Source organism: Dicentrarchus labrax, unplaced genomic scaffold, assembly GCF_905237075.1.
Source record: "Dicentrarchus labrax unplaced genomic scaffold, dlabrax2021, whole genome shotgun sequence".
Lineage (NCBI taxonomy): Eukaryota > Metazoa > Chordata > Actinopteri > Moronidae > Dicentrarchus > Dicentrarchus labrax.
Genome location: NW_026136703.1, coordinates 17,175,941 through 17,202,036, shown reverse-complemented (window position 1 = coordinate 17,202,036; position 26,096 = coordinate 17,175,941). Strand labels below are relative to the sequence as shown.

Below are 26,096 nucleotides of genomic sequence, written 5' to 3'. Positions count from 1 at the left end.
CATTTGCAATTTTGATATTTTAGCATTCTTAAAAAATCAGATATGGTAATATCACAGTTTTCTGGTCAATTATTATTATATAGAAATAATAATTCATGTTATTGTATGATGTTGCAGTATGCAGACAGTGACGATGAACATGACGGCATGATGGACACTGATGAAGAAGTGACTAATGGGAGAGTGACATTGCTTAATGGAAATGGACCGCCATATTTCCACGGCTACCTCTACATGAAGGGTGTGTATACAGTATATTATGTATTTTTCTAAAGATGGCTGTCTCAATTGTATTTTCAAAACAGTATTTATTTAATTCTCTGCTCCTTCAGCTGGTCTGATGATCCCGTGGAGGAGGCGCTGGTGTGTGTTGAAGGATGAAACCTTCATGTGGTTCCGGTCCAAACAAGAGTCTCTCAAGTCTGGCTGGCTCTACAAGAAGGGAGGAGGCCTCTCTACTCTCTCACGGAGGTTGTTGTAGTTGTTACTGAGCGTAGCTGCATGCTAATTAAATTGAACTCTGGACTTTCTGCTCGGAAATATTCATAAAGTAGGAACAAGAAATGAATGAACTGAATGATTATGTAGTTGTCATTGGGTAGATAAGATCCTAGTAACCTACAAAATCAATTCAAAATGCACATTCATCCAAATAAAAGCTCTGCTAGCTTTATGTAATGACATGATGCATGAAATAAACAGTTCGGCTGATGGTTGCATGTTGGCTTAATTGTAAGAAAGACAGTCTTGCATGTGATTGACCATCTGTCTTGGATGAATAAGCCCCTGTGTCCTGTTGAGGTGTTCATATGTAACACATGTCTAACTTAATGCTTTGAACCCTCTGCAGTGTTTGAAGACTTCATTGTCCTACACAAGCTGGTGTACTGCGGATGAATTTACTGAGATTTTACTTCTCAAATCCTAGTTAATCTAGTTCATAAAGTAATCATAAAAAACTTACACATAACACACTGTTCCAAATACTCACAATAAAACAAAAGAAAAAGCAGAAACAAGGATAAAAGCATTAAAAGCTAACATCACTTACTTCCATAGAGGTCCTGGAAGTTGTGTTTTTGAATGTGGGATCTTTATGAACTGAGGCTAATTAGATAAGAGGAAATAAAAGGATTTAATGTTACTATACAATCAAAAGTACAGTCAAATAACAGTAATGTAGGTTTTGTGTATAGTCACTGCCACCATTGTATACTATACAATACAATATTTGTCATTTATAGAGTCACGTAAACCTTTATAATGTCTAGAGTGGATTGTCTTGGCCTTCGTTTTCATTGTGTCCTATTCTACCTCAGGAACTGGAAGATGCGCTGGTTCGTACTGAGGGACAGCAAGCTGATGTACTACGACAACGACAGTGAGGAGAAGCTGAAGGGAACCATTGACATCCGAGCTGCCAAGTATGATTTCTAGGAAGCTCCACTACCAAAACACACACATAACTCCCCGTCCTCACTGTTTCTCTGTTTTCTAGACAACAGCTGCGTCCCTCAGACATGTGTGATTGTGTTTTTACAGGGAGATTGTGGATAATCATGAAAAGGAGAACGCTCTGAACATTGTGACGGATGAGAGGACCTATCAAGTGTTTGCTGAGTCACCAGAGGATGCAAGGTGTGGTGGACAGAAAACAGCAACAAGTTACTATTTGTATCTGAGTTGATTTATATATTCTAACTTCTTACTGTCTTTCTGTGCAGTGGATGGTTTAATGTGCTCAGTAAGGTACGCGTGTGCACTCCTGAGCAGCTGCTGGAGATGTCACACGAACAGGCCAACCCAAAGAACGCTGTGGTCAGTCTCTAAACACAAGTTGATCTTAACAAGTTATCATTCTTCCGTAGGCAATAGTGCACCATTAATTGTTCTTCTCTCCTCCTCCTCTTTTTTGTCCTTCAGGGAACTCTTGACGTGGGGCTGATCGACTCTGTTTGTGCTTCAGACAACCCTGATCGGTAGGCACTCATTCACTTTACATGTCAAGGAACATTTTGTTGTTTAGTTGTGTTTTTCCAATTTATTGAATTTTATAGCTTTTGGTTTTGGTGTCCGTTTTCTCCAAATGAAAGAGAAAAAAGCTCCTCCAATTCATTGTAGAAAATGCAATCTATCCAGTGTGTAGTGGCCATGAAAGATCATAAAGACCAATAGACCAAATCCCTTTTTAAAAACTGCATTTGAACAACAGACCTGTTGTCGCTCTGTTTCTTTTACCTAGAAAACTAGAAAACTCAACATGCATCTTATTTATACAACTCTTAATTATCTGAAGGTGGATTTTTTTAATTTAAAAGTCTATCTCTTGACCTTTGCAGGCCCAACTCCTTTGTCATCATTACGGCCAACCGTGTGATCCACTGTAACAGTGACACACCGGAGGAGATGCATCACTGGATCAGTCTGCTACAGAAACCCAAAGGAGACGCCAGGATAGACGGGCAGGAGTTCCTTGTTAGAGGTGAGATCAATGTTTCTTAGATGCACAATCACAAGAGCTTACTTTTAGGAATAGTTTGAATATTACCAGACGCAACATAGAGCCAATTATAGATGGTGATTTTGTTTGGATGTTTACTTCGTATATTTATCATTGAAAATATAAGCAAAAAATGGGCAAAATGTGGTAATATATGTGTAATAAAATGTTTGTTACAGACTTTTGTTAAAAGCACTTTAATTTTCTGAACAATATATGTTATCAAGTATTTAAAATCTTATGTTGTGAGAGATTTTGGTAAAGATTTATCATCCTCTTTATATCTGAAAATAAGAAATTGTAGCCTTGTGGATGCATAAATAATTGTCCAATGAATCACATACTTTTTCTTACCACACAAAAACATTACATTCCTCCTTGTCTTTTCTCTTATCCTGCCTTGTCATCTTTCAGGCTGGCTCCAAAAGGAGATGAAGACGAATGCTAAGAGCACCTCCCTGAAGTTGAAGAAGCGCTGGTTTGTTTTGACCCACAACTCCCTGGATTACTACAAGAGCTCGGAGCGAAATTCCTCCAAGATGGGAACTCTGGTCCTCAACTCCCTCTGCTCCATCATTCAGCCGGATGAACGAGTGCACAGGGAGACAGGTAAGGAAAGAGAAATGAAGGGGAAAGGCAGAAAGGGCAAATTTAATTAGGGATTAGACATAGGAGGTTTGAGACTAGATGTAAAGAGAAGATTCTAGTTTTACAATTATATGCATGAAAAAAATGGATTTCATTAAACTAAATGAAAATGATTATACCGTTCCTTAGAGGTAATATTTTGTGTTTCATTTTTAGGCAATAGATTTTTTAATAAATGTTTTCGCAGGTTACTGGAACATCACCGTGTACGGGAGGAAGCATTCCTACCGCCTCTATACCAAGATGCTGAACGAGGCCATGAGGTGGACAGCTGCCATACAGGGAGTCATAGACAGCAAGACACCCATAGAAACTCCAACTCTGCAGCTCATCAGAGACATCAAGGTAAAAACACACACAGAGACATCCACAATTAAATCTTCATATTAATTAACATAAACTGACTCCTAAATTGAATTTGATCTCTTCATATCCCCTCAGGAGAACAGTGTAAACCCAGACATCGTGGAGCAAATGTACAGGAGGAACCCCATCCTCAGATACACTCAGCATCCTCTGCACTCCCCTCTATTGCCGCTCCCTTATGGAGAGGTCACCAGCCGTGAGTAAAAACTTAAAATCTGCAACCTACAGCCTAAAATCAATTGGAAATGTCCCAGTACCAACACTTGCCTTGAGCACTGCATGCACTGTGAGGTTAAGGAAATGTCTCAAATATGCCAATACACAGCTTTAGGCACGACAATAATCAGCAGACATGAAGCAGTTTAAGTGTTATTATTCATCTCCAAACACAACAGATTTATGACAAAACCTCCACAGACATAATTATGTAATATTAACAATATGTTCTTCTTAATGTGACTGCTAAAAATAATATTGCATATCTGACCCTGTCAAATATCATTTTATCAAAGATTTTGAGAAACATGTTCCATCCTTTGAAATTGTGTCAGACACAAACCTTTCAAAATAATGTTGTGTCTCTTTAATGTAATGATAAACTACAACAGGCTTGAGGTCTTAACTTTGAACTTTGGCAATTACTAGAAATACAACAAACAAGTAGACACTTGACAACTTGTAAATATCATAAGTATAGGTATTGGGAGGATCCACTTTCTTCTTCTTCTTTCACAAACTGTGTGCATTAAAAAGTCACTGTCCTCTGCAGGTCAAAACCAGACCTGTATAAGCTCATAAAGTCAGCTGTGTCTGCCTTGTCATGTCACACTAATACACAGATTCATAGTCTTTGACGTATACATCTTTTCGATGTCATGCCATCACTGCTGCCATCACTAGTATCATTAAGAAGCTGCATCAATAATATTGCTTTCTCTTCTCTGTCTTTGTTCACCTTTTTCTTTTCTTTTTATCTTTGTCTGTGTGCAGTACAAAGGCAGCAGGGCTATGCCAGTCTGCAGGATGAGGCTGTGCGAGTCTTCAACTCACTGCAGGAGATGGAGACCCTGGCAGACACGGTGCCCATCATCCAGGGCATCCTGCAGACCTGCCAGGACCTGCGCCCTCTCAGGGATGAGGTACTTTATTTGAAAAGTCTTCTTCACTTTCTTCTCAAATCTTAACATAACATAACATATAAGAACACATTGCGTATGCAGTATTTGACACCTGTATTTGGCTGATTAAACTTCAGATTTCCCAAATTGCCTCTATATTTCTGTTTTTCAGGTATACTCTCAGGTGATCAAGCAGACCAATCATGTGCCTCAGCCTAACAGCCCAGCTAATCGAGCACACTGGCATCTGCTCACCTGCATGAGCTGCACCTTCCTACCCAGTCGAGCCATCCTCAGATACCTCCGCTTCCACCTCAAGAGGTGTGTGTGTGTGTGTGTGTCTGCATTACAGATTATGCGTCACTCATGGAATAAATGGGTAATAAAGGTGTAATGTGATCTGATTCAGGGTACGTGAGCGCTTTCCCGGCACAGATATCGAGCGCTACGCCAGTTTCATTGGGGAATCCCTAAAGAAGACCAAGACTCGTGAGTTCGTTCCCTCTCAGGAGGAGATCGCCGCCCTGCTGGTGAGGCAGGAGATGAGCACCACCGTCTACTGCCATGGGGGAGGCTCCTGCAAGATCTCCATCAATTCGCACACCACAGCCGGAGAGGTGCACATCAAAAAAACACATTTGACACACCCTCCTCTCAGTCAGACAGCGTGTGCTGTTACTAACTGGTCCATGCTTTTATGTTGCTGCTTCAGGTTGTGGAGAAGTTGATCAGAGGTTTGGCCATGGAGGAGAGCAAGAACCTGTTTTCTCTGTTCGAACACAACGCCTTCACAGACCGAGCTCTGGAGAGCAGGGTGATTGTGGCAGATGTTCTGGCCAAGTTTGAAAGGTATCTCTGCTCCTATGAGTAGTATATAAATGTCTCCTTGTAGGATTATCTGTTATAATTATATTTGCAGAAATATGTCAGTTGTTTGAAGGTATAAATATTGGTTTAAATCCATCTGACTAATTATTTGATAATAATTAGTATAATAAGAGTTATTCTGTGTGTGATAACTCATCCTGGGTTTGCTTTATTTATTTATCCAGACTGGCAGGAAGCGAAGAAGAGGAGGAGGAAGGTGAATGGAAACTCTACTTCAAGCTCTACTGCTTCTTGGATGTGGAGAGCATGCCAAAAGAAGGAGTAGAGTTTGCTTTCATGTTTGAGCAGGTGAGCTTTACAGCACAGTGTGGGTGTGAGAAGTAAGAACTAATGCTTTAAATCTTACTCCACACAGCCATAAACACTCCATGATAGTTGTGGGATGGTTAATAAGTTCAATCACGTTGAAATTTAAATGAGATTACTAATTTTCTTTGTTCAAAGTAATTACCCAACAGCACCCACTCTACACTGCCTACATACTTAAATGTACTTGTGTTTTAAATGACATAGCACTTGCCTGTCTTTTCCCACTCATAGCAGCTCTTACCAATTCATGTAAGAGCCTTTTCTGTGGTCAATAAATTGGCTCAGACACCTTTTAAATGCATCTGGGAATATCATGTTGAATTAATATATTATATAGCACAAATAAAATGTCTAATACTTTAGTAACTAGTTCAGAATACTACATGTGATTGGTGTGATGTCATGTTTAGTAACAAACTATGATGTTTTATTTTATGAGAAAAGAAATGTGATTACATTGTCACTCTCTTCTTCTCTCCGTCTCTCTCAGGCCCACGAGTCTCTGATAAGTGGTCACTTCCCGGCCTCAGAGGAGACTTTGCAGCACCTGGCCGCTTTACGTCTCCAGTATCTCCACGGTGACGGGGCGGGTCGTGCCGGGTGGAGCTTGGGAACCGTTTATCCAATTGGACGTCTCCGCAATCGCATCCTTCACTCCACCAAACCGGGCGTAGGGGCGGCAGGTGGAGCCGGAGGAGCAGGAGGGGGAGGACCAGGAGATGGGAAGGGCACGGTGGGAGGACCGGGAGGTATCCCGGTCCCGGCAGAGAAGCGAAAGACGCCGAGCTTCCTGGATGGCACCTTGAGGAGAAGCTTCAAGACTGGTTCGCTGAAGAAGCAGAAGGTGAGTGATGGAAGTAAAGTTTAAGCCCATTTACTGCAAATACAACCATAACTACATAATTAAAGTCAAAATGTAATATTGGTGTAAAAAAATACTAACTTAAACAAAGATTACACAACAGCAGTTTCATAAATCTACTGATTTATTTTCATTCAGCATGGAAATGAATGGAGACCAATGACTGCTTGTAACTTATATCAAACATTTTAACTATAAAGCATGCATTCAAAAATATATAGAATAAATAATTTCTTGTTGAGCTAAAATTAGCAAACACGCAGATATGCCCTTTAAAAAAGATGTCAACATGTAAAACAAAGAACTTGCTTTAAAATGTTTTTGTTTTTAGTAACTTTTAAATTAGAGAAAGCTAAAATATTGATGCTATAATGTAACTAGTATTTTTTGTTTTGTTTAATTAAATTAAAGGTGGTCCATATGTACTATTTCCTAAATGAAATAAGTTACATGAATAAATCATATTTCATTTAACTGTTTCAATTAATTTAATAAATACTTACTTTGTGAATATAAATCCATAATTTTCAGTCCACCAGCAAATATTTATTACCATAAGATCAGTGAAATCCGTCTGGTTTACTAAATGTCTGACCTACTGATTGATAGTTTGATGAGTATTCCTCATTGATTGGCTGACCTGTGTTGTTGCAGGTGGAGGAAGAGCAGATGCTGGAGATGTGGGTGAAGGAGGAAACGTCTGCTACACGGACCAGCGTTCTGGAGAAGTGGACCCGGCTACAGGGCATGCCTCAGCATCAGGCCATGCTTAAATACATGAGCATTGTCAAGGAGTGGCCTGGATACGGATCCACTCTGTTTGATGTCGAGGTGAGAAAATGATGGATTTCAGAGACTTGTGCAAGTAACCTCTTCTTTTCCCTGCTCACTTCTTCTCTGTTGTTTTCTCTGTCTCTGTAGTGTAAAGAGGGTGGTTTCCCTCATGATCTGTGGCTGAGTGTGAGCGCTGACAACGTGTCAGTGTATAAACGAGGTGAACCTAAGCCCCTGGAGACCTTCCAGTACGAACACATCACCTTCTTTGGGGCTTCACAGCCCTGCACCTACAAGATCATCGTGGATGAGAGGGAGATGTTCTTTGAGACACCACTGGTGAGAGCTCATGATTTATTTTTCATTCCCTTTGGGGCTGCAAGGATTATTTTCCTTATTTTTATCAACGACTCGTTTTTGTAATTAAAAAATGCCCACCATAATCTTGTTATTCCTGTTTTGTCTGAACTGGGGTGGACTTTGTATTGACCTGCTTTCTTCCCAACACATATGCATGTAGTTTTATGAATGTATGTTTTTTATGTAAGTAGTACTCAGTTTTACATATATAGTCCAATATAGCTTCTTCTGTGGCTCTGATGAGAGCTTTGTAAAATATTGTCAACAGTGTTAAAAGATGGGCCATAGGAAGTGCAGGATCCAGGGTTTTCGGAGCATGAATTGTACTGGGGACTAAGGTTGCTAGTATACTTCTTCAGAAGTTCTTGTTGGGTGGTCGAATAGCTTCCCCCTGCCACACCACCTTCCCATCTCGGATTGAGGGAGGCTGTGTCTGTAACTGTGGCCATTCAGAACAGCTATAAACACATTGGATTTCCATCGTTAGATAACACATCATAGAAACCACCTCTTTTCTTTCTAGTCTTCTTTTTAAATTTGTATATTTTGAGTCCCGTAATTTTATGGAAATCCAGTACTAAATTGCTGTATTCCTCTCTAACAGATTAACACTTAATTACACACACAGCCAAACAAGTACACATATTTACCCCACCACCACTTTCTTTTTCTCTCTCTAGGTTGGGGAGATCACCAAGATCATGAGGGCCTACATTAACATGATGGTGAAGAAACGCTGCAGCATCATGTCAGTGACCAGCATCACCAGTTCCTGGGCCAGGTGATCGCCACCAACTAGTCAGAGCCCTCAGTTCATCCAGTGGCAACAAATGTCTCAGCCCCCCCACGCCCCCTGCATTGGATGGTCGGTTTTGATGGAGGCAGTCGCACCAAACAACTAATCCTCAAGAATCAAAGGGTGGTGGATGAGCGTCTATGATGGAACGGGGAAAAGCAAGAAGTGGATACAGAGGCCAAACGCACACTCTGCTGGCCTGGGTTTCACTTGGGATAAAGGGGATCTATTTAGAAATGAGCATGACAAAGAAAAACAAACCTGTATTTTGGGATTGTCCTTTCAAATACATAACCCTCCAGCAGTTGCAGTCCTGCATGTAGATGTTCAAGCACACTCCAAACTTCTCTCCGCTTTCCTTTCCGGACAAAACTCAGTAATAACAAGCACAACTCAGCCGCCCAGCCCCAGCCTGTCCCAGGTGGCTCCCTCTCCCTGCCCCCCCTCAGTGCACTGCCAGACAGAAGAAAAGCCACACTTTCTCAGTTAAATCTGTTTCTTTCTCTCTCCTCCAGTTTCAGAGTCTCTCTCTTTCTCTTCTCGTGTCCTCACTCCTGTTGCATCTTTGTTTGGTATTAAGTTATAATGCTGAATTCTTGTTCTTGCTTGCTTTCTCTCTGTTGTTTTTTCGCTGTCGTTTATCTGTAACATCAGCTGTTATTACATCTGTCTGTGACTGAGAAAAAGGACTCAATGATTCTTCTTCGGGGCTACCAAAGGGGAAAAAGATTTCCCTGCTCGACATAGTGTTCACTTGCTCACTCGTCAGTGCCACCGTGTGGCCACAAGAAGAAAACACAGCCAATGGAAGTGGCTTAAAATATTTCTGAACAATATCAAATAGATATTCTTGAGAAGAAAGAGTGGAGGCTCTGTGGTCACGTTTAGCTTGACATGAAGAGTCTGTGCATGGCCTCAATTGGCTCTACAAGGAAAAAAGTATCAACCCGAATAGTATGAGACAAAACATTTCCCTATCTATGTCTACATATAACACACACTGCGTATATCTATTGTATATTCACATACACATAAACTGAACCAACATGTATTGTTTTGTACTGTATATCACACATTATAAGAGTTATAATTGAATTTTCGGTGGACACTGCACTGTACAGTATATAGATGCCATACTAAATGCAATGTGACACCTCTCGTGTAAAATACATGCAAGTGAATGGTGTTAATAATGACCACTGTATGTCTGAATATGATGCCAATACTGTACATCGTTCACTGGATGTGCCATTAATGTGACTCACAGAGAAATAAGAGTTAATCGTAAAAACACAGACCATAATGAAGCTGGTGGACGGTGGTCATGTTTTCACAGTGTTCTGGTGAATTTATCATTGTTGTTATCTGTGGGACTCACTCTGCAGCATCAATTGGAGCCATACAATACTGTATATCCTTGTCTGCTCATGCTATTCTCACTTTTTTATTTACTAAGATCAGTGACTTATACAATAATGCATAAGAGCTCCAGTTTGTCTGTGTTTCCAAATCTGTTTATGAACATGTGACTTTTATTACTGATACTACTATTATTACTGTATGCCCCCAGCTATCTTAACCACCCTGAAGTGCTGTGTCTGGAAAGCTGCTGTATGTATGTATGTATGTATGTAGTGTGTGTGTGTGTGTGTGTGTGTGTGTGTGTGTGTGTGTGTGTGTGTGTGTGTGTGCGTGCGTGTATTTATGGTGTAATCCAAAAAGTTGGAAAAGAAAAGGGAAATAAGAAATGAGAAAAGAGAAGTGATTTTACTGAGTGTATTCCTTTGAAATAAGATGTATTTAAACGACTAACCTTTGCAAAGAATGGTGTTGTGATCGTGAGTTAAAGGGAAAAGCATGGGATTTGAAGGGAGGGTTGTGGGTTATTTATTTCTTATTGAACTGTATGTATTGCAAGGCGTGTTTGGGAGGATAGTGTATTAAAAATATAATGGAATTTTTCACTCTCGGTGCAAGAGGAGAAGATAAGACACTGTGAGGATATGGGCTCAGAGATGGTTTAATTGTGCACTGGGAATGCTGACAGTCATCAACACTGCTTTGTGTGTGTGTGTGTGTGTGCGTGTGTTTATGGACTGAAAGTGAAATCACATTATGTCAACATCACCCGACTATGTGGCACTCCAGGAAGGAGGCAGTATAACACCTCTAGAGGACAAAAACAGTTTCTAAGCAAAGTGTTTCCCCACATCCAATATCCAGCGGGAATACTTAGATAACCCGGAAAAATACTGTCTAATCTGAAAACATGGGCCAATTACTTTCATTTGGTTAAGCAAAAGTTTCTAAACTAGTTCCTATGTCAATAATAATTTCTATATTATGCCCCATTGCTGCTATTCAGGCCAGATATTTAAGTGAGGTTGAACTTCTTAAGGTTGTCTATCTGGAGTGCCACATACAGGGCCAAAGCCAGGATTTTAGAAATACTGAGGTCATGAGTCCAAATGAGTCAATGACACCAAAAATTATATTATAAATTGTATTTTATTCTTCTTATTTCTGTTCAGTTATAACATTTTATTTTCCAACATGGTCTAAATGATCTTAACCTCCCCCCTACACTATCAGGAACCACATTTTGGTGAGGAAATGGCAATTTATTTATTTAGCCTGCAAGAATTTAAATGTATATTTATTCTAACAAATACTGGAAATAAGCTAAAAGTATTCACCAAATATGTGTTTCACTTTACCACCTTTGCTAAAATGCCCAAAATTCCTAAAAAAAATATACCAAGGACATGACCTCGGTGTCTTTAATGGTGGCTAAGGCCCTGGCTGCATACACACAGCCCACTGGGATCCTGCCTATAAAGTTAGAATAAACAGAACTCACTCACAGGTTCCAGTCTGAACTTTGGGTTATTTTAGTTTTGGCTAAAATGAGAGGAGAACCAGAGAGAGTAACCCATAAGCCATAAGTAACGAGGAACCTGGAGCTGTCTGTTCTAGTTATTCTATGTCTTTGGTTCTGTCTGTCACTGATATTACACTGAGTTGGAGGAAGTTGCCCCATAGTTGCTGAAATGCAATCAGTGTGTTTGCTGAATAGAACAACAAATTAAAGTTAGATTTTGCAGTATCTGATCGCAAATCTGTTTCCAAGGGCAACTTCATCACAAAGGGTCCTGTTATCAGCCGCAGGCGGCCAGAGTGGGGCCCATTCTTATCTTATGTTATGCTTATTATCATCATTACATAGTGAAACATATTGTGCTTGTTAAAAAAAGAGAAAGAGAGAGATATGTGTGTTGTTCTTTTTTATTTGTAACTGGCTTTACAAAATTATGCTTTAATAAATTATTGGAATTATTGTCCATTATTTATGTTGTCTGTGAATTTATTTTGAGGCCTACAAACACTGGTGTCTACTTATTTTTTAGTATTGTAGCTACTTAAGTGCACTTTTGTGGTACTATGTTTATTTGACAGCTACTTTAGTTACTTTAGATTAAAGGAATAGTTTGAGATTTTTGGAAATACGTAGGTCCATTCCCTTTCTGGTAGAGAGAAGACTGATGTTGTTGTTTAACTGCTAGAATCCCCAAATCTTGAAGTTCTCCTTTAATATTTTATATAAAAATATAATGAGCTTATAAAAATACACATGGATTATCACAAGATAAAAGTGTCTGGTTGAGGCCCCTTGTCACAGCTGAGATGTCCAGTTGTTAGTAGTTCCACTAAAGAGTAAATTCCCCTCTAAACTTCTCAGATTATTTAATTTCAATTACTGTTTCGGGCTCCAATTATGCAAAATGTCACAAATAAAAGAGCAAAGATTAGAGAAAAAACCCCAAACTGAAGTAACATTTTGAATGAATTGAATTTACTTGGAGTATTATTATGATGTTGTTAAATAAGGAATCTGAGTTCTTCTTGAACCACTTTCTACAAGAAGAAAAAAACTCACACAGACGCAAACACACGCCTTCCTCTCCTTTGTCTTCAGTGCGTAATGAGTGTGCGTCAGGATCCAGCGTTTGGTTCCTTCTCGGCACTTATCGAGTTTCGGCAGTCGACCAGAACAGCCAAAACATTTCCTCTTTTCGCGCTCCCAGGTTAGAGACGGGAAAAGTTTTGAGAATTAAACAGCTGGAACAATCTTCTGAGTGGTTGGATGATGGATTCACGGATTTTTCTCCCTGCTCTCCTGCTCGTCCTCGGTTTGGCGACAGTTTTCGCCCAGTCTTCCGCACCTGGCCAAGGTAGGAGAAGTGAGCGACGGTGTGGTGACTGAGGAATATTAATGGCTGCTAAAAAGAGTCTTTCCCTTTCATTTAGTCGCTTTCAGCTGCGCCATTAGTTTTTCCATTAGGTCCTAGGTAAAATGTAAACGACAGAAAATCCTGACTTGGTTTATTGAGACTATTGTTGACCCTGACATACTTAATTTTCTAGGTTAAGGACAGTGTTGTGTTTCCTCTTGTGTGTGTTAACATTAAAAAGATTTACTGGAAGAGAACAGGACATAAAGCAACCTAAACACTTTATTTGAGCTGTGTTTGGTCTTGGAATTACACTATTATTTCTTTATCTGTTTTTAAGTTTATTTATCCTAAAATAATAAGAAACAAAATAATAAGAAAATCTTAGGTAAAGGCTACTTTGAACTACACACAATGCAAGATTATCAGTGATTATATTAATATGATTGTGCCTCTTTTAGTTTAACATCTTTGGGTATTGAAACCTCTCTGCAGGAACAACAAGTCTCTTTTCAGGTCTCACATCCCCCTACTGAACTGTTTCAGGGTGAAGCGACCAGCAGCAGTACAGTAGCCACAAACAAGCCCACCAAACAAGAATGAGACCTTTTGTTTGTTTACACCTCAATTCCTGGGTATTCATGGCTACACGTCCACCAGCCCGGGTGTTGTCCTGTGTAGTCTGCTGACAATAATATGACTGGCCTGTGGGTTTACTGTGCCGTGTCTCCATGGAAAAATGTCCTAGGAGGATTAGTGGTGGTTACAAAAACCACCGGGAGCACAAACCTACGGGCCTCCTTTTAATCTGCTTCTCATAGTGTTTTCAGCTAATCTCACCAATATTAGAGTCAGTTGTACTTTGTGAGGCAACATTGTTTGTACCTCCAAACATCCTGTTCACTGAGTTTACTCCCATGTGAACTATTTTGGCTGAAAAATTAATCACACTGACTTTTTTTCCCCGTAGCTTGTGAATCGAAGAATGGGACAACCTGTGATGAATGTCTGAAAAATGTGACGGTAAGTCCTGAGAGAAAACTATTTGTTTCTGCTGGGTTGATTTCAATCTTGGTTTACTGGTGTGTGTGTTTGGGCCTTATGTAAAAAAGTGTCCTACAGGTGAAGGAACCATTGCCAGTGACTCCTCCTCCACCTGCACACCTGTTAGACTGGTTTGAGGAGTAACTGATCTGTCTTTGATTCCCCCCTCCCCCTCCATTTTCTGCTTTTGTGTCTATTCAACAGTGTATCCTATATCTGCCCTGAATACCTCAGGATTCAATGTTTGTTCAGATAATAAAGAGGTCATAATGTGTTTTGGGTGTTTTTCACAGTGCTTGTGGTGTATCAAAACGAAGTCGTGTGTAACCTATCCAGTGAGGACCATCCTTCCACCGCATTCACTCTGCCCACTGAATGATGCACGCTGGGGGCTCTGCTGGAGTAAGAGCGCGCACACACACACACACACACACACACACACACACACACACACACACACACACACACACACACACACACACAAACATGAAAAAACTATTATTATAAGAGATATAATATGTTCACCAAAACACACACACACTCACATAAGCTTAAAATACAAACACACTCCTATCTACATAAACTCACATACATATGAATTAAATGTAAACAAAAGCTTTCCTGAAATTAAATTTAAATAAAATGATCAATAAAGTACTTTTGATGTTGGTTTCACTTTTAATATTTCCTTTTACTTGGTTAAACACCATAAAAACAATGAAATGTGTAATTTTAAAATATATTAATACTGATACTGATACAAATAAATACTATTTAAATCAATTACATCACTTTTATCCGAAGAGGGTGAGGTATTTGACCTGTCGCTGTCTTTGATCTTTTTAGTAACTTTTCATTTGGTGAATGTAGGAAAAAAATTCCGAATGGAATCTTGTTTTAAATGTAACCTTATGTCTTAACTGTGTTTTTGTTATACTATACTTTTTTTTTTATATTATTGAATTTAAAAAAAAATCGGTGTCCCCTTAGTTCCTGTCAACCGTTACCCTCAACAAAAAACCCCTGCAGAATAATGGTACACTGCACATGTGACAGGAAGCTACAGTTATAAGCTTCATAACTCATATCTGACAGCTCAATGACAGTCATCACATTTCTAATGTACTATTTTTTTATGTTTTATAAGATGTGTCCAAGGGGGGCAAGCACGCAAGGTCAACACTGTTACCATGTTTAACAACAACCAAAACATTTAGGAAAAATCTTTTATCCAAAGCAATGCAAAAAGTGATTATTCAAGTTCAACTTAATTTAAAAATTGAAAAGGTGTCTATTTCTTGGAACGTCCCACTTTTATATTTCACCACTGACAATAAACATTGGACTAACATCATAGAGCAAATATATATCTTTTCTAATGTGAAGGTAGATCTGTTACGGTGGATTTGTACATAACTTTGTCATTGTGTTTCTCCGTCTGTAGTGAACTTCCAGATTTTGATAATCACCTTGGCAGTGGTTGGTGGCATTATCATCATTGCCTTCCTGGTCTGCCTGTTCTGCTGCTGCAAGTGTGAGAACTTTGGGTAAGTGTGCAGTTGACCTCTGTGACTCAATAACAGCCAACGAAACATTGTCACTGTTGCTCAACACGGTATCTTCTCAGATACAGAAACGGTAATATAAACAATTGGAAAAGGAGAATTTTCCACATAGGAAGCCATTTGCTACTGTTGTATAATGAAGTTTAAGTATTGGAAAAGGCTCAGACATTACTCTTTAGCTTTAGTTAAAGGACTATTTACTGTAACCTATCAGTTACATGTTCTATCTTCTTTTCATTAGACATGAACAAAATTATAATATATTCACTTACTATAACAATAACAAAAACTGTTATTATTCCAAAATCACACATTTCATGAGAGGTAGAAATGTGTCTACAGTGAATGTTTTAACTACTTACATGTATTTCGGTTTTTTGTGGTTAATCTGCTTCCTGGGTTTTGCACGTTAAACCTCAGTCCCGTCTCTTGCACTCCACCCATTTTACTTATGTTTCTATAAATAACTCTGAGATGTGCATGCCTGTACAGAACATTGCATGTGTATGCAGCAGGATGCCCTTGGTGGATTGGGAAGTTGTCTTGTTTTGTTACAGAGAGTTAGTCTAAAAATACCTATTGTTGTGTATTAGGTTAGAAACTGTTGGGTTCTGGGACACGCTTATTGTCACAGATGGTTTAAGTATGGGTTTGGTAAGAACTTACTGTAGGATCTCTACCTTTGTCACTCTGTCATTAGACTTCATATTTGTCCTTGTAGTCTGGAGCTACATTCATTACAAGGTGATGATCATGATCAGTGTGTACTGTACTATGTGGGGAGATTTCAGTCTAATCAAGATAATATACTGTACACATACGTACTGTACATTCCTGTCAGTGTTGGTGTGGTCACCTTAAGGCGTCACAAGCACACACTGTTTACTCTTCCATGACCTATGTAACCACAACCTAACCTTTGGTCTTGTGTTTGTGTGTCAGATCCAAAAGGTTTGAGGCCAAGATGCAGAGACAGAGCAATAAGATGAAAACCAAGCAGGAAGAAAGGTGAGAAATAATGTTCATTTAGTGTGTGAGTGTATATGATACAACTAGGCCATATTCATAGTCAACCAGTAGCTCTCCTCTGCAAAAATATGCTTCAAGAGGAAGTATCCAAGGTGGACTTGAGTCTTAATCTGAACCCGGTTGCAGACCTCTGGATCACTGCCCATGTCTCAATTCTTTTCCCTGCAATTCATATATGGAATAATGAAGTGAAACAAAATGGCAATTCAGTCTGATTATCAGGCCAAACTCAAACTGGCCAACAATGCACACAATCTGACTGCTCTCTCAACCGCCACTGCCTTTTCCAAGCTCTTCCATTATGGGAGATTTACAGTTTTATCAATACCAGGGCTACACTGCACACGAACAGTTTCTTCCCACAGAGCTTTCTGTGTAATGGACAGAAAACTCACACTTCCTCATACATGCTTTCTTTGCCCTGATGTGTATTTCCTGATGGATGTTTACATTCTTTTATACCACTACAAATTGATTTGGTCCCATATAAGGGGCAGCCATCAATAGGTAAAGCAGGTCTTCCACTAACTGGAGGCTTGGTGGTTTGATCCCTCAGGTCTCCCTGTCCATGCAGGGTCCAAATTGGACTTTTTTTATCTGCCTATGGAAGGTAAACTGAGAAAATTTACCAGGCAAAAATATGTTTTACCTGCCATAAAACTGCAGAATGTTTTTGAGCTTCATATTTTAGCCAGGATCTCTGGGCTCCTGCGTTGTTCAGACGCCACCTCTTACTGTACTCCATGAATTCTCTCTTCATCTTCATGTTTTTTTGGGTGAATGTCACCCAATTAGGCTGGTGACCGCAATTTTTTTTTACCCGACCGAACCCAAACTTTAACGGAACTATATTGGATGTATCCTTGAGCCAGACATTGAACCCTGAGTTTATAGGATGGGTCAAAGGAAGAGGAAAAAAATTATTTCCATGTATGCAAAAGCTGAAACGACAACGACGGCTGAGATGCTGTAGCCCTGATTATTCTTCTATTAATATTCATAGCCCCTTCAAACGTAGATGTATTCATATAGAAACATACAGTAAAGACATGTTAATACAATTGCTGAATAACTATAAAGAGATGTCCTCCTTAATAGTTAGATTGTAAACTCATTGTTTACAATCTACAGGCATTGTTGGTCATGATCCATATCAGTTCTCTTCATAGCACAACACGAAGGAAAAATGCACACGTCAGACTGGTGCCAACCCAAACTGGTTTTGTGGTCATGTGACTTTTGGGAGTGTAAAATATGATCAGTCATTGTGTGACTCAGAAGAGAATGTTTTGTCCTTTACAGGAAGGCAGAGATGAAGCAGAGACATGAGGAAATCAGGAGTAAATATGGTGAGCTCTCTCACTTGCTGACACACTTTTTCCATAATTTCTCTCTCTCTTTTTCACACACGTGCCTGTACAGTACTACGTTGTGCAGATATGTTTCTGCCCATTTGAAATAAACAAATAATTTCATTATTTTTATAATGATATTGTAACATAATATTATCCAACATTAATGCTATGTCTTTTTCTCTATCTTTGTGACACAAACACATCGGCAGTGCCAGAGATTTCCTTTTGTTGGTGGAATGGGATTGCTCAACTTTTCAGTGAGGGTGCGCTGAAATTTAGGGTTTAGAAATTTCTGCTGCAATTTCCCCCCGACACACGTAGGCTTACACATACACCTGTGTGCACACAGCACCTGGATCTCTGTGACCACTACAATGTCATTAGAGTTAACTACAAGGCAAGATTTTCAACTCAAGGGATGGATGTAAGGTCCATAACCCTGCCTATGAAAATACACCCTAGATTAAAGTTCACACAATTATGCCGTGGACAGCACTTACACACAAGCAGAAAGTGCATATTTTATCGTCACAAACTTAGTTACACACACCCTGACTAATGAAACCCATACCCTACTTGATATAGTCTAATATCTGCTCCATACATCATTGTATGTTTTATGTTATTGTCTGTATGTCTGTCTTATGTCTAACTTGTTTATTTATTTATTTTATTTGGGTCATGTTATCTCCCCTCCCCCCCTAAAAAAAATAAACTTAACTAAATGCACTTCTGTACTTTTGATGGAAGAACTGCTAAAACTGCAAAATTAGATTAAGCTATCTTTTTCTGGTTTTGCCCCTGACAGAGATTAATAAATAGTTTGACATTTAGGGAAGTCTACTTATTCGATTTCTTACTGAGAGTTAGATGAGAAAAGTGATACTACTCTCTTTACAGTAAATACGAAGCTACTGCCAGCAGCTGGCTAGAATATGCTAAGCTACTGACTAAGGACGGATTGACTTTCCTGTTTATTCATGTTTCTCCAGGTCTAAAGGGGCCAAATCCATACTCCAAATTTGCATGAGAGGATCGGTGACCTGAGATTTACACCACAACCCTTCTGCTTTTCCCTGAACTCTGACCTAACACACATCAACAACCTGTCCTGTTGGCTGTGACTTGATCTGAGGATTAATGTAAACTATAATTATGATAAATTCAGAAAGGTGACAGTAGTTTTGTATAGGCAGTCTCTGGCTTCATCCAGCCAATGAAAAGGAATGTTGTTTTCAATGTGATGATTATAGAGGCTGTAACTAAAGGCTAGAATATATGTAGCAGCAGTGTTCTTCAAGACTATAGTAGTCTATCCTGTGGCTCCTACGGCATCAGTCTTAAGTTTAATTGTGAAGAATGGAAATAATCTAGTTTGGTTACTGACTACTTAATTCCTTTTTTATTTAAGAAAATCTGATCACATCTTCAGATTTAATCAGTTTTGTTCCCCTTAGTTGCTGCTGATTTAGAGATATAGAGATTATTACCTATTTTTCTACTTCAAATTGACTCCTTCCTTTTCTGAAATGTACTTGTTGGAGGCCATTTTTGTTGAATTACTGTTGGTTATTAGGTTTGGATAATGTCACAAATACTTTTCAGCCTTGCACTCTGAATTTCTAAAGTAATCATTAAGTTCAGCTGAATGTGTTGATCCTGAAGTCGATTGAAGTCTGCCTAATTCAACATTTGCCTATATATCCTGTAAAGACACATACCTCTATTAAAATAATAGACTGGTTGTTAATTCCTTTAGTGACTTTTATTGTTTGTTTCGCCTGTATTTTGCTTTTATTAAAACCTTTGCCTTGTATTTTTTGTTATATTTTTGAAAGTAAATTTTAGATTGCACTTTTAAAAAATATGTTGTACAAGCAACTATATTTGCTTACTGACTAACCGACAGTGTTGGTCAGTAACTCATTACTTGTAATAACATTAATTTCCCCAGTGAGCAGTAGTGTAACTAATTACTAATACATTTCAGTAATAATACCGCTGCAAAAAATTATTCGTTACAGTATTACTTTTATTGGCACCCCTTACTGATCTGAAATCCAACAATTCAATCACATGCTTGGATTCATTTTTGTATTCCTGGAGAAATTTAGTTTGGAAGATGAAAACGCTTATTATTTAACAGCTGGAAATATTCACATTACTTTCATTTTAACAAATAAAACTGGATTTTAATCATCAAGACTGAATTTTGGAGAGAAAGGGACATAATTACCATTTTTTGGGGGAAAGTAATATAACTTAGCGTAATTAATTACTTTTGTTAGGGAGTAATAAGTAATAATCTTACGTTTGAAAATGTATTATTATATTATTATAATTAGTACAAATATATATATATAGTTGTATAATTTGTACGAGTATTCAAAGGTTTTAATACTATTACCTTCATACAACTTCGCGTGATCGAGTATTCTGAATAGGTGCGCGCTCCCGTGTCCGCGCCCCCGCGGTTTAGCAGTCACGTGGTCCTGCCGGAGCCAATCGTTTATTTGTAACAGCGGTCCAAAGCGCGCACCCGTCAGCGGAGGAGAAGAGAGGACAGAAGGCGGCAGAAAGGCAAATAAAGCCCAATTAACCGATTATTCTGAAACCCCGCACACAAAAAATACAGCCAGGATGTCAGAGGAAAAGCCAAAGGTAAGACACAAAGGGTTAAAGAGCTGTGGGTTCTGTGGCGATGGCTCAGTCGAGCTCCTGCCAAACCATTTCTAAGATGTGCAATCAAAAATGGCCTGGTTTGCACGTTTCTGTGAATCGGCGCAGTGTTTGTTTCGCAAATGAATGAGTGCCCACACATCCGTAATTACATTTATACGCGCTTGAACGACACACTGTGTCTACACCGGAGAGATTATCACCCTCCTGAACGAGGGGCTCGAACACGGTGGGCAGAAATACCAATTACACCATGATTGTCATTTGCGGATTTTTTTTTTTTTTTTTCTTTGTCGAAACGGGACCACGTTATATCCGCAACACCGCAAAATGCCGCAACTGCAGCAGCGACTAAAGAGCGCTAATGGAGGTGACGCACTCTGTATTAAAACCAATGTTTCCGTGCTGTTGTCGCTACTTTTTAATGTGTTTTGTTTTTAGGGAGGGAGGAGGAGGAGGAGGAGGGAGGACAGCAACGTTGTAACAAAACAAAACTGTTAGCATCGTTAGCCGGCAGCTAAACTCACCAACGGTCTTAAAGGGCTGGCTAACTAGCCCCGGAGCTAATCATGCTAACGTTAGCATGTGGGACTGCCCGGCTTGCAACACGCTGTAACCTGCCTGAATTAGTCTGACTAATGCAGGTTTATATTGAGTTAAATGTGTGTACAACATGGTGTAATCTTATTCCTTCACCACACTTGGTTACATTTCTTTTAGAGGTGCATGCTATGTAGCTAACACTCTGGTAACTTACCTATCTGCCATACGTTTGTGTTAGCAGTACTATTTTTTTTTTATTTATCTGTAGTGCATCTTGTGTAAGCTCTCCAGTGTGATGTTGGTGGGTTCTCTACTCTTTTTTTGTAACCTGCTGGTTTATTTGATGTTTATGTTTTGATGTTTGTTTCTGCAGGAGGGAGTAAAGACTGAGAACGATCACATCAACCTCAAGGTTGCAGGGCAAGATGGGTCGGTGGTCCAGTTCAAAATCAAAAGACACACACCCCTCAGCAAACTAATGAAGGCATACTGTGAACGACAGGTGAGCTCAAAGCCCAAATGACTGTTTTTTAGATTTCCTCCTCTCCAGCAACATACAATTATTTTGGATTAGCTGGAATACCTCATTCAGCCACCCTCCTCCCTGAGTTGCGCACTTCTCCTTTCTCCCACCATTCCTGTACTGAAAGTCCTTTTACACATGGATTCATCTTCATGTGTTGCTTCTGCAGGGCCTTGCAATAAGGCAGATCAGGTTCAGGTTTGATGGCCAGCCTATCAATGAGACGGATACACCTGCACAGGTAAGATGCTCTTTTTGAACATCATATTGTCTTTAAACCTTACTGAAAGGATCCGTCCACAGTATTCAATTGTATTAAACACTGACTGCACAATTCAGGCATTCAGTGTCTCTGTACAGTCTTTTAAATTATTTTACCTGTTCATTTATTGTTTATATCCGCTAACTGAAACCTCTTTCGCTCTGCTCCTCTCAGCTGGAGATGGAAGATGAAGACACCATAGATGTATTCCAGCAGCAGACAGGCGGGCACTGCTAAGCCCTCCCCACCTCATTGACGGCCACCCTCAGACCACGCCCTCAGCCACCTTCACTGTCCCCCCCCCTCCCCATCACCCCTCTCAGCTTATTATTATTATTATTATTATTATTATTTCTTAAGTTTAAAGATGTCTATCATGATTTCTGGTCAGGTGTGTGTGGGGAGGCTACTCAGCTGTTTATATACTGTCTCAGCCAGGACTGAACTTTTCGTGCGCGTCAACAGTCTCTGCTGGCCAATCAGGACAACATTTCTCTCCGGCACCACAGGCTGTGATTGGACCAACAGTGCGTCAAGGCTGTTCCTGGTTTGTCAGTGCTTCTCATTCACTCTCCAGTGAAAGCTTAGTATCCAGTAGTTTGTCACGGTTTTCATCCATCATGGTTGAATGCGAGGCTCTGCAAGATTTTGTCCAGGGGTCACAGTCAGTGGGCATGAAAATGTTTTGAAGTGGAAGCACGATCTGAACTTAATACACCCCCACCTTCCATTTCACTTCACTTTCTTGTGTGTGTGTATTTTTTTATTATTTTTTTTCTGAACAGTGACTCCTGCTCCTCTGTCATCAAGGTATTTTAATTCTCTGCATTTTAGGTGCTTTTGCTAAAGTGTTCTGGAATGTTTTTTTTTGTATTTTTGATTTTTTTTCTTTTAAGAATTAACACCCAGGGGGCTTGTTGATTTTTCTGTACAGAAGTTTCAGAGTTGATGTTAGATAAATGTTGTGGGACTTGGACCAATACTCCAAAGACCGAACTTCTGTCTACTCTAAAAGCAAACTGCAAGGTCAAAACTGTCACATTTTAAGGGAGTTTGTATATCATTAATGTTATTTGCTTCCTCTATGACTTCTACTAATTGAGAAAGGTTCTTTGTGAGTATCCGGTACAGACTATTATCCACTTATCTGGAAAAATGGCTGTTCAGGGGAGGGACATTTAATTTACACCACTGAGGTGCACCCTTTGTTAGAATTGGTTTGGGTCTGGCTAGGATAGTCTCTTGTCATGGAATACATAACTTGGTTTTCTTTCCCTATTTTCCAATGAAGCGGGCCAGTAGCCAGTCCCTATGGTATTCTTACAAGTGGCTGTGCTTGTAAGTTTTACATTGGTGGGGGGGGTGAAAGTAGAGCTTGGGTTATGGGTGGGAATAACTGGAAGGTTGTTCCTCTGCGCTGTTTTGGGGTCAGCTGTCTCATCTCTGTATTGTGCTTGCGAATGTAGGCTGACGGGACAACTAATTCTAGATGTGTTTTGAAGAGGAGCAGCTTCCAGTTTGAGCAAGGATATCCAACAAAAGTCAGTATCTTTTTTGCTAACACATTTTGAAGACACTTTTCACTGCTTTGTCAACTGTCGAACTGTTTCCTTGTGTATAAAAGACAGAAGTTGCAGGCCATTTGTTTAAAAACCTGACCGCATTATTGCAAACAGTGAAGATATACCCCAAGTGGTGATGAGTGTCTCGAATTATTTACAGTTTTCGGAGAAGGATGCATGCAGTTTGTTGCATACCGGGAGGGCAGGGAGGCCAACCAATGGAGTTTGGGAGATAAGTGTTCCGTACCCACAGGGCCCCGTTCTTCGTACGCAGATAGCTGAGTTGGCTTGATTATTATTATTTTTTGGAATGTTTGCTGCCTGATGCAAGCTTGTATTTATCAGTTCAGTCAGGATTAAAATGTATCAAAGCAAGTTGTCCTTGTGCTCAAAACCTGCAAACGTACAAGCTTATTCAGAGCAAGTTGGATCCCGGCAACCCTTTCAAGTTTCGGTCAGTATTGTCATAACTGAACAGGTTTTGAGTAGTCATAGAGATTAATTACAACAAAATATGATCAGTCGCAGTATGACCCACTGCTATTTAGACATTTGCAATACAGATTCAATTCTTGCATTACGAGGTATTTAAAATGATGCAATATGGGCTGCAGTTGTAATTGGCCTTTTTTAGTCTCCCTTAATGTTTAAGATATGTTCCCATAGCCTTAAATGTAGCTCTATTCAGCCACATTAGAAGAGGCGATGTCCTTTTTAAATAGTAAATAAATTGTGGTCTACGTCATGTTGTTCAGCTGTATTTTTGTATCATTCAATGTAATAAACACAGTCAATGTCAATACCTTTTTCATTTCTAAAGAATATTTGACAAATGTTTTAAAAAGCTTCACTGTACTGCCACTTGCTGTGTGAAATAATCACTACTGTCCACTCACACCCCAATGAATAGAATATTAAATTTTATCTGAGGACTACTCAATTCTCATCCTTCCCGCAGTCATTAACAAGCATTTGACAAAATTGTGTACAGAAACATGCTGACTTACTCTTCAAGAGTGTACATGCCAATCACACAGCGATCTTCAGTTCAGCTTTCTGGTCTGACAAAATAAGAGCACAGTTATTAAGACAGCCTTCCACTTGCATTTGAAGAACTGAGTTAGCTGGACAATGTTTTCGAGCGGGCTGGTGTACGAGCCAAGCTAATGTACGAAGAACGGGGCACAGGTCTTGTCATGTTATTTGTTTCTCTACTGTACATTATTTGTGGTCTTTTACTACTGTATACAATAAATATAGTTTGGTACTCAGATTTGCTGTCCCATGCGTCATTACTTTGTACAGGTGTATTCAAAAATAGACGAAGTACTGAAATGCTTATTTTAATGTTTTACAATTATCCCTGGATGATTTTTATTTAATTTGTTTTACTGTTTTTCAGGATGTGGTAGAATAGGACAAATACACAGCACCAACTAATGCAGCATAAATGATATCTTAAACTAAATTACAGTGCCTCTCTTGATGTATTTTAGTTACAACACAATACATGGTCCTATTACTAAGAGGCCATTACAAATTGATGAGGTAGAGATTACAAGCCTGTCTTTAATTGAATCTCACTGCTGCCTGGTGCACTGCAGTTTGTTACTTGTCAGAACATAACTGTCATTGAATTATATATAGTTACGTGAGGTTTATTATATAAGACAGGGTTTCAGTTCCCACTGGCTGCTGAAAATATGTGCACAAGTAGCACCACACGTGGCTTCAGGGAAGTAGACAGCTAGGTGGTGCCAGTGAACTATGATAATCTCAAATGTCTGTTTTTTTCTTTTTCTTCTGTCGTAAAACAACTTTGTCCACATATTTACCAAAAAGCAAACTGAAAAAAAACCCACCCAAAACACAAATATTCAATACAACATGATACAGGGACATGCAGCAACATAATATATGAAACATGCATACAATTGAAGCTTGACACTGGATAAAAACACCAAAAATTAGAATTAAATTGTCCTGAAACAGAAATGTACTTAAGACCTCACTTACATAAACAAATGATAACTAAATTCAGGGAAGCAGGTTTAAAAAAAAAAAAAAGACATGTTGATATACTAAACAAAGTCTGATAAATAGTGTACTCACTTCCAGGGTGTCACCTGGTGCCTGATTTAGAGCCTTAGATTGCATCTGATACACTGACTGAATGGTTACATTTAGCGCAAGTGGAACAGTGATAAGAGTAATAGCAGCAGGTGATGATGAGTCAAACCAGGAATAAGGAAAAGCATGCGCATGAGAGAACAATCTACATCAACTTTTCAGCATCCAAACGGATCACTCTGAAACCACACAGGAGAGTGCAACACCCACTCCATGCCAAGCCTGGAAGGAAGAAAGATTAATGAATGGATAGAGGAAAAGAGGGGCAATGCAGAGTTCATATCTTATATCCTGATCTTTGTGTAGTCTATGATCTTAACGTGGGCGAGAAGAAGAGAGACAAAGTGCATTTGCCTTGTAAATGTGCTGGTCGGTGGATGAGAGGATTCAGAGAGATCTGACACAAGCCGAGGTACAGACGTCGGAAATTTGCCTAGTAACCAACAAACCAGGGTCAAACAGACTTTGTAAACTGATTCTATGAAGTTATTTAAAGTGGTATTACTTTGTTGGGTGACTATGGATAATCAAAATGCCTCTTGAGACTGCTA

The 26,096-nt window shown here is 39.4% G+C and overlaps 3 protein-coding genes across 4 annotated transcripts in view; all 3 read left to right on the top strand.

Annotated features, from left to right (window-relative positions):
• myo10l1 (myosin X, like 1) overlaps positions 1-11,967 on the top strand; it is a 47,909-nt gene extending 35,942 nt beyond the window's left edge. The window contains 19 exon segments of the mRNA XM_051388653.1: positions 118-241; positions 333-471; positions 1,320-1,424; positions 1,543-1,638; positions 1,725-1,818; positions 1,924-1,979; positions 2,340-2,482; positions 2,915-3,109; positions 3,336-3,493; positions 3,590-3,710; positions 4,505-4,653; positions 4,805-4,953; positions 5,042-5,249; positions 5,345-5,481; positions 5,685-5,808; positions 6,320-6,673; positions 7,346-7,522; positions 7,613-7,804; positions 8,506-11,967. Of these exon segments, the coding sequence (XP_051244613.1) occupies positions 118-241; positions 333-471; positions 1,320-1,424; positions 1,543-1,638; positions 1,725-1,818; positions 1,924-1,979; positions 2,340-2,482; positions 2,915-3,109; positions 3,336-3,493; positions 3,590-3,710; positions 4,505-4,653; positions 4,805-4,953; positions 5,042-5,249; positions 5,345-5,481; positions 5,685-5,808; positions 6,320-6,673; positions 7,346-7,522; positions 7,613-7,804; positions 8,506-8,610 (2,826 nt within the window). The 3' untranslated portion in view covers positions 8,611-11,967.
• Positions 11,968-12,596: 629 nt separating this feature from the next.
• Positions 12,597-19,662, top strand: pttg1ipa (PTTG1 interacting protein a). The gene is made up of 7 exons (XM_051388861.1): positions 12,597-12,853; positions 13,824-13,876; positions 14,191-14,299; positions 15,342-15,444; positions 16,405-16,470; positions 17,794-17,840; positions 18,839-19,662. The coding sequence occupies exons 1-7, from the start codon at positions 12,766-12,768 to the stop codon at positions 18,874-18,876; spliced, it is 504 nt and encodes a 167-aa protein (XP_051244821.1). The 5' UTR covers positions 12,597-12,765; the 3' UTR covers positions 18,877-19,662.
• A 684-nt stretch (positions 19,663-20,346) lies between these two features.
• sumo3a (small ubiquitin like modifier 3a) lies at positions 20,347-24,688 on the top strand. Of its 2 annotated transcripts, none has more exons than XM_051392766.1 (4): positions 20,347-20,507; positions 21,442-21,570; positions 21,761-21,832; positions 22,028-24,688. In XM_051392766.1, the coding sequence occupies exons 1-4, from the start codon at positions 20,487-20,489 to the stop codon at positions 22,088-22,090; spliced, it is 285 nt and encodes a 94-aa protein (XP_051248726.1). In that variant the 5' UTR covers positions 20,347-20,486; the 3' UTR covers positions 22,091-24,688. The 2 variants fall into 2 exon arrangements, with proteins under 2 accessions (XP_051248726.1, XP_051248738.1); XM_051392778.1 differs by lacking the exon at positions 20,347-20,507 and adding an exon at positions 20,872-20,895.
• Positions 24,689-26,096: the final 1,408 nt, after the last annotated feature.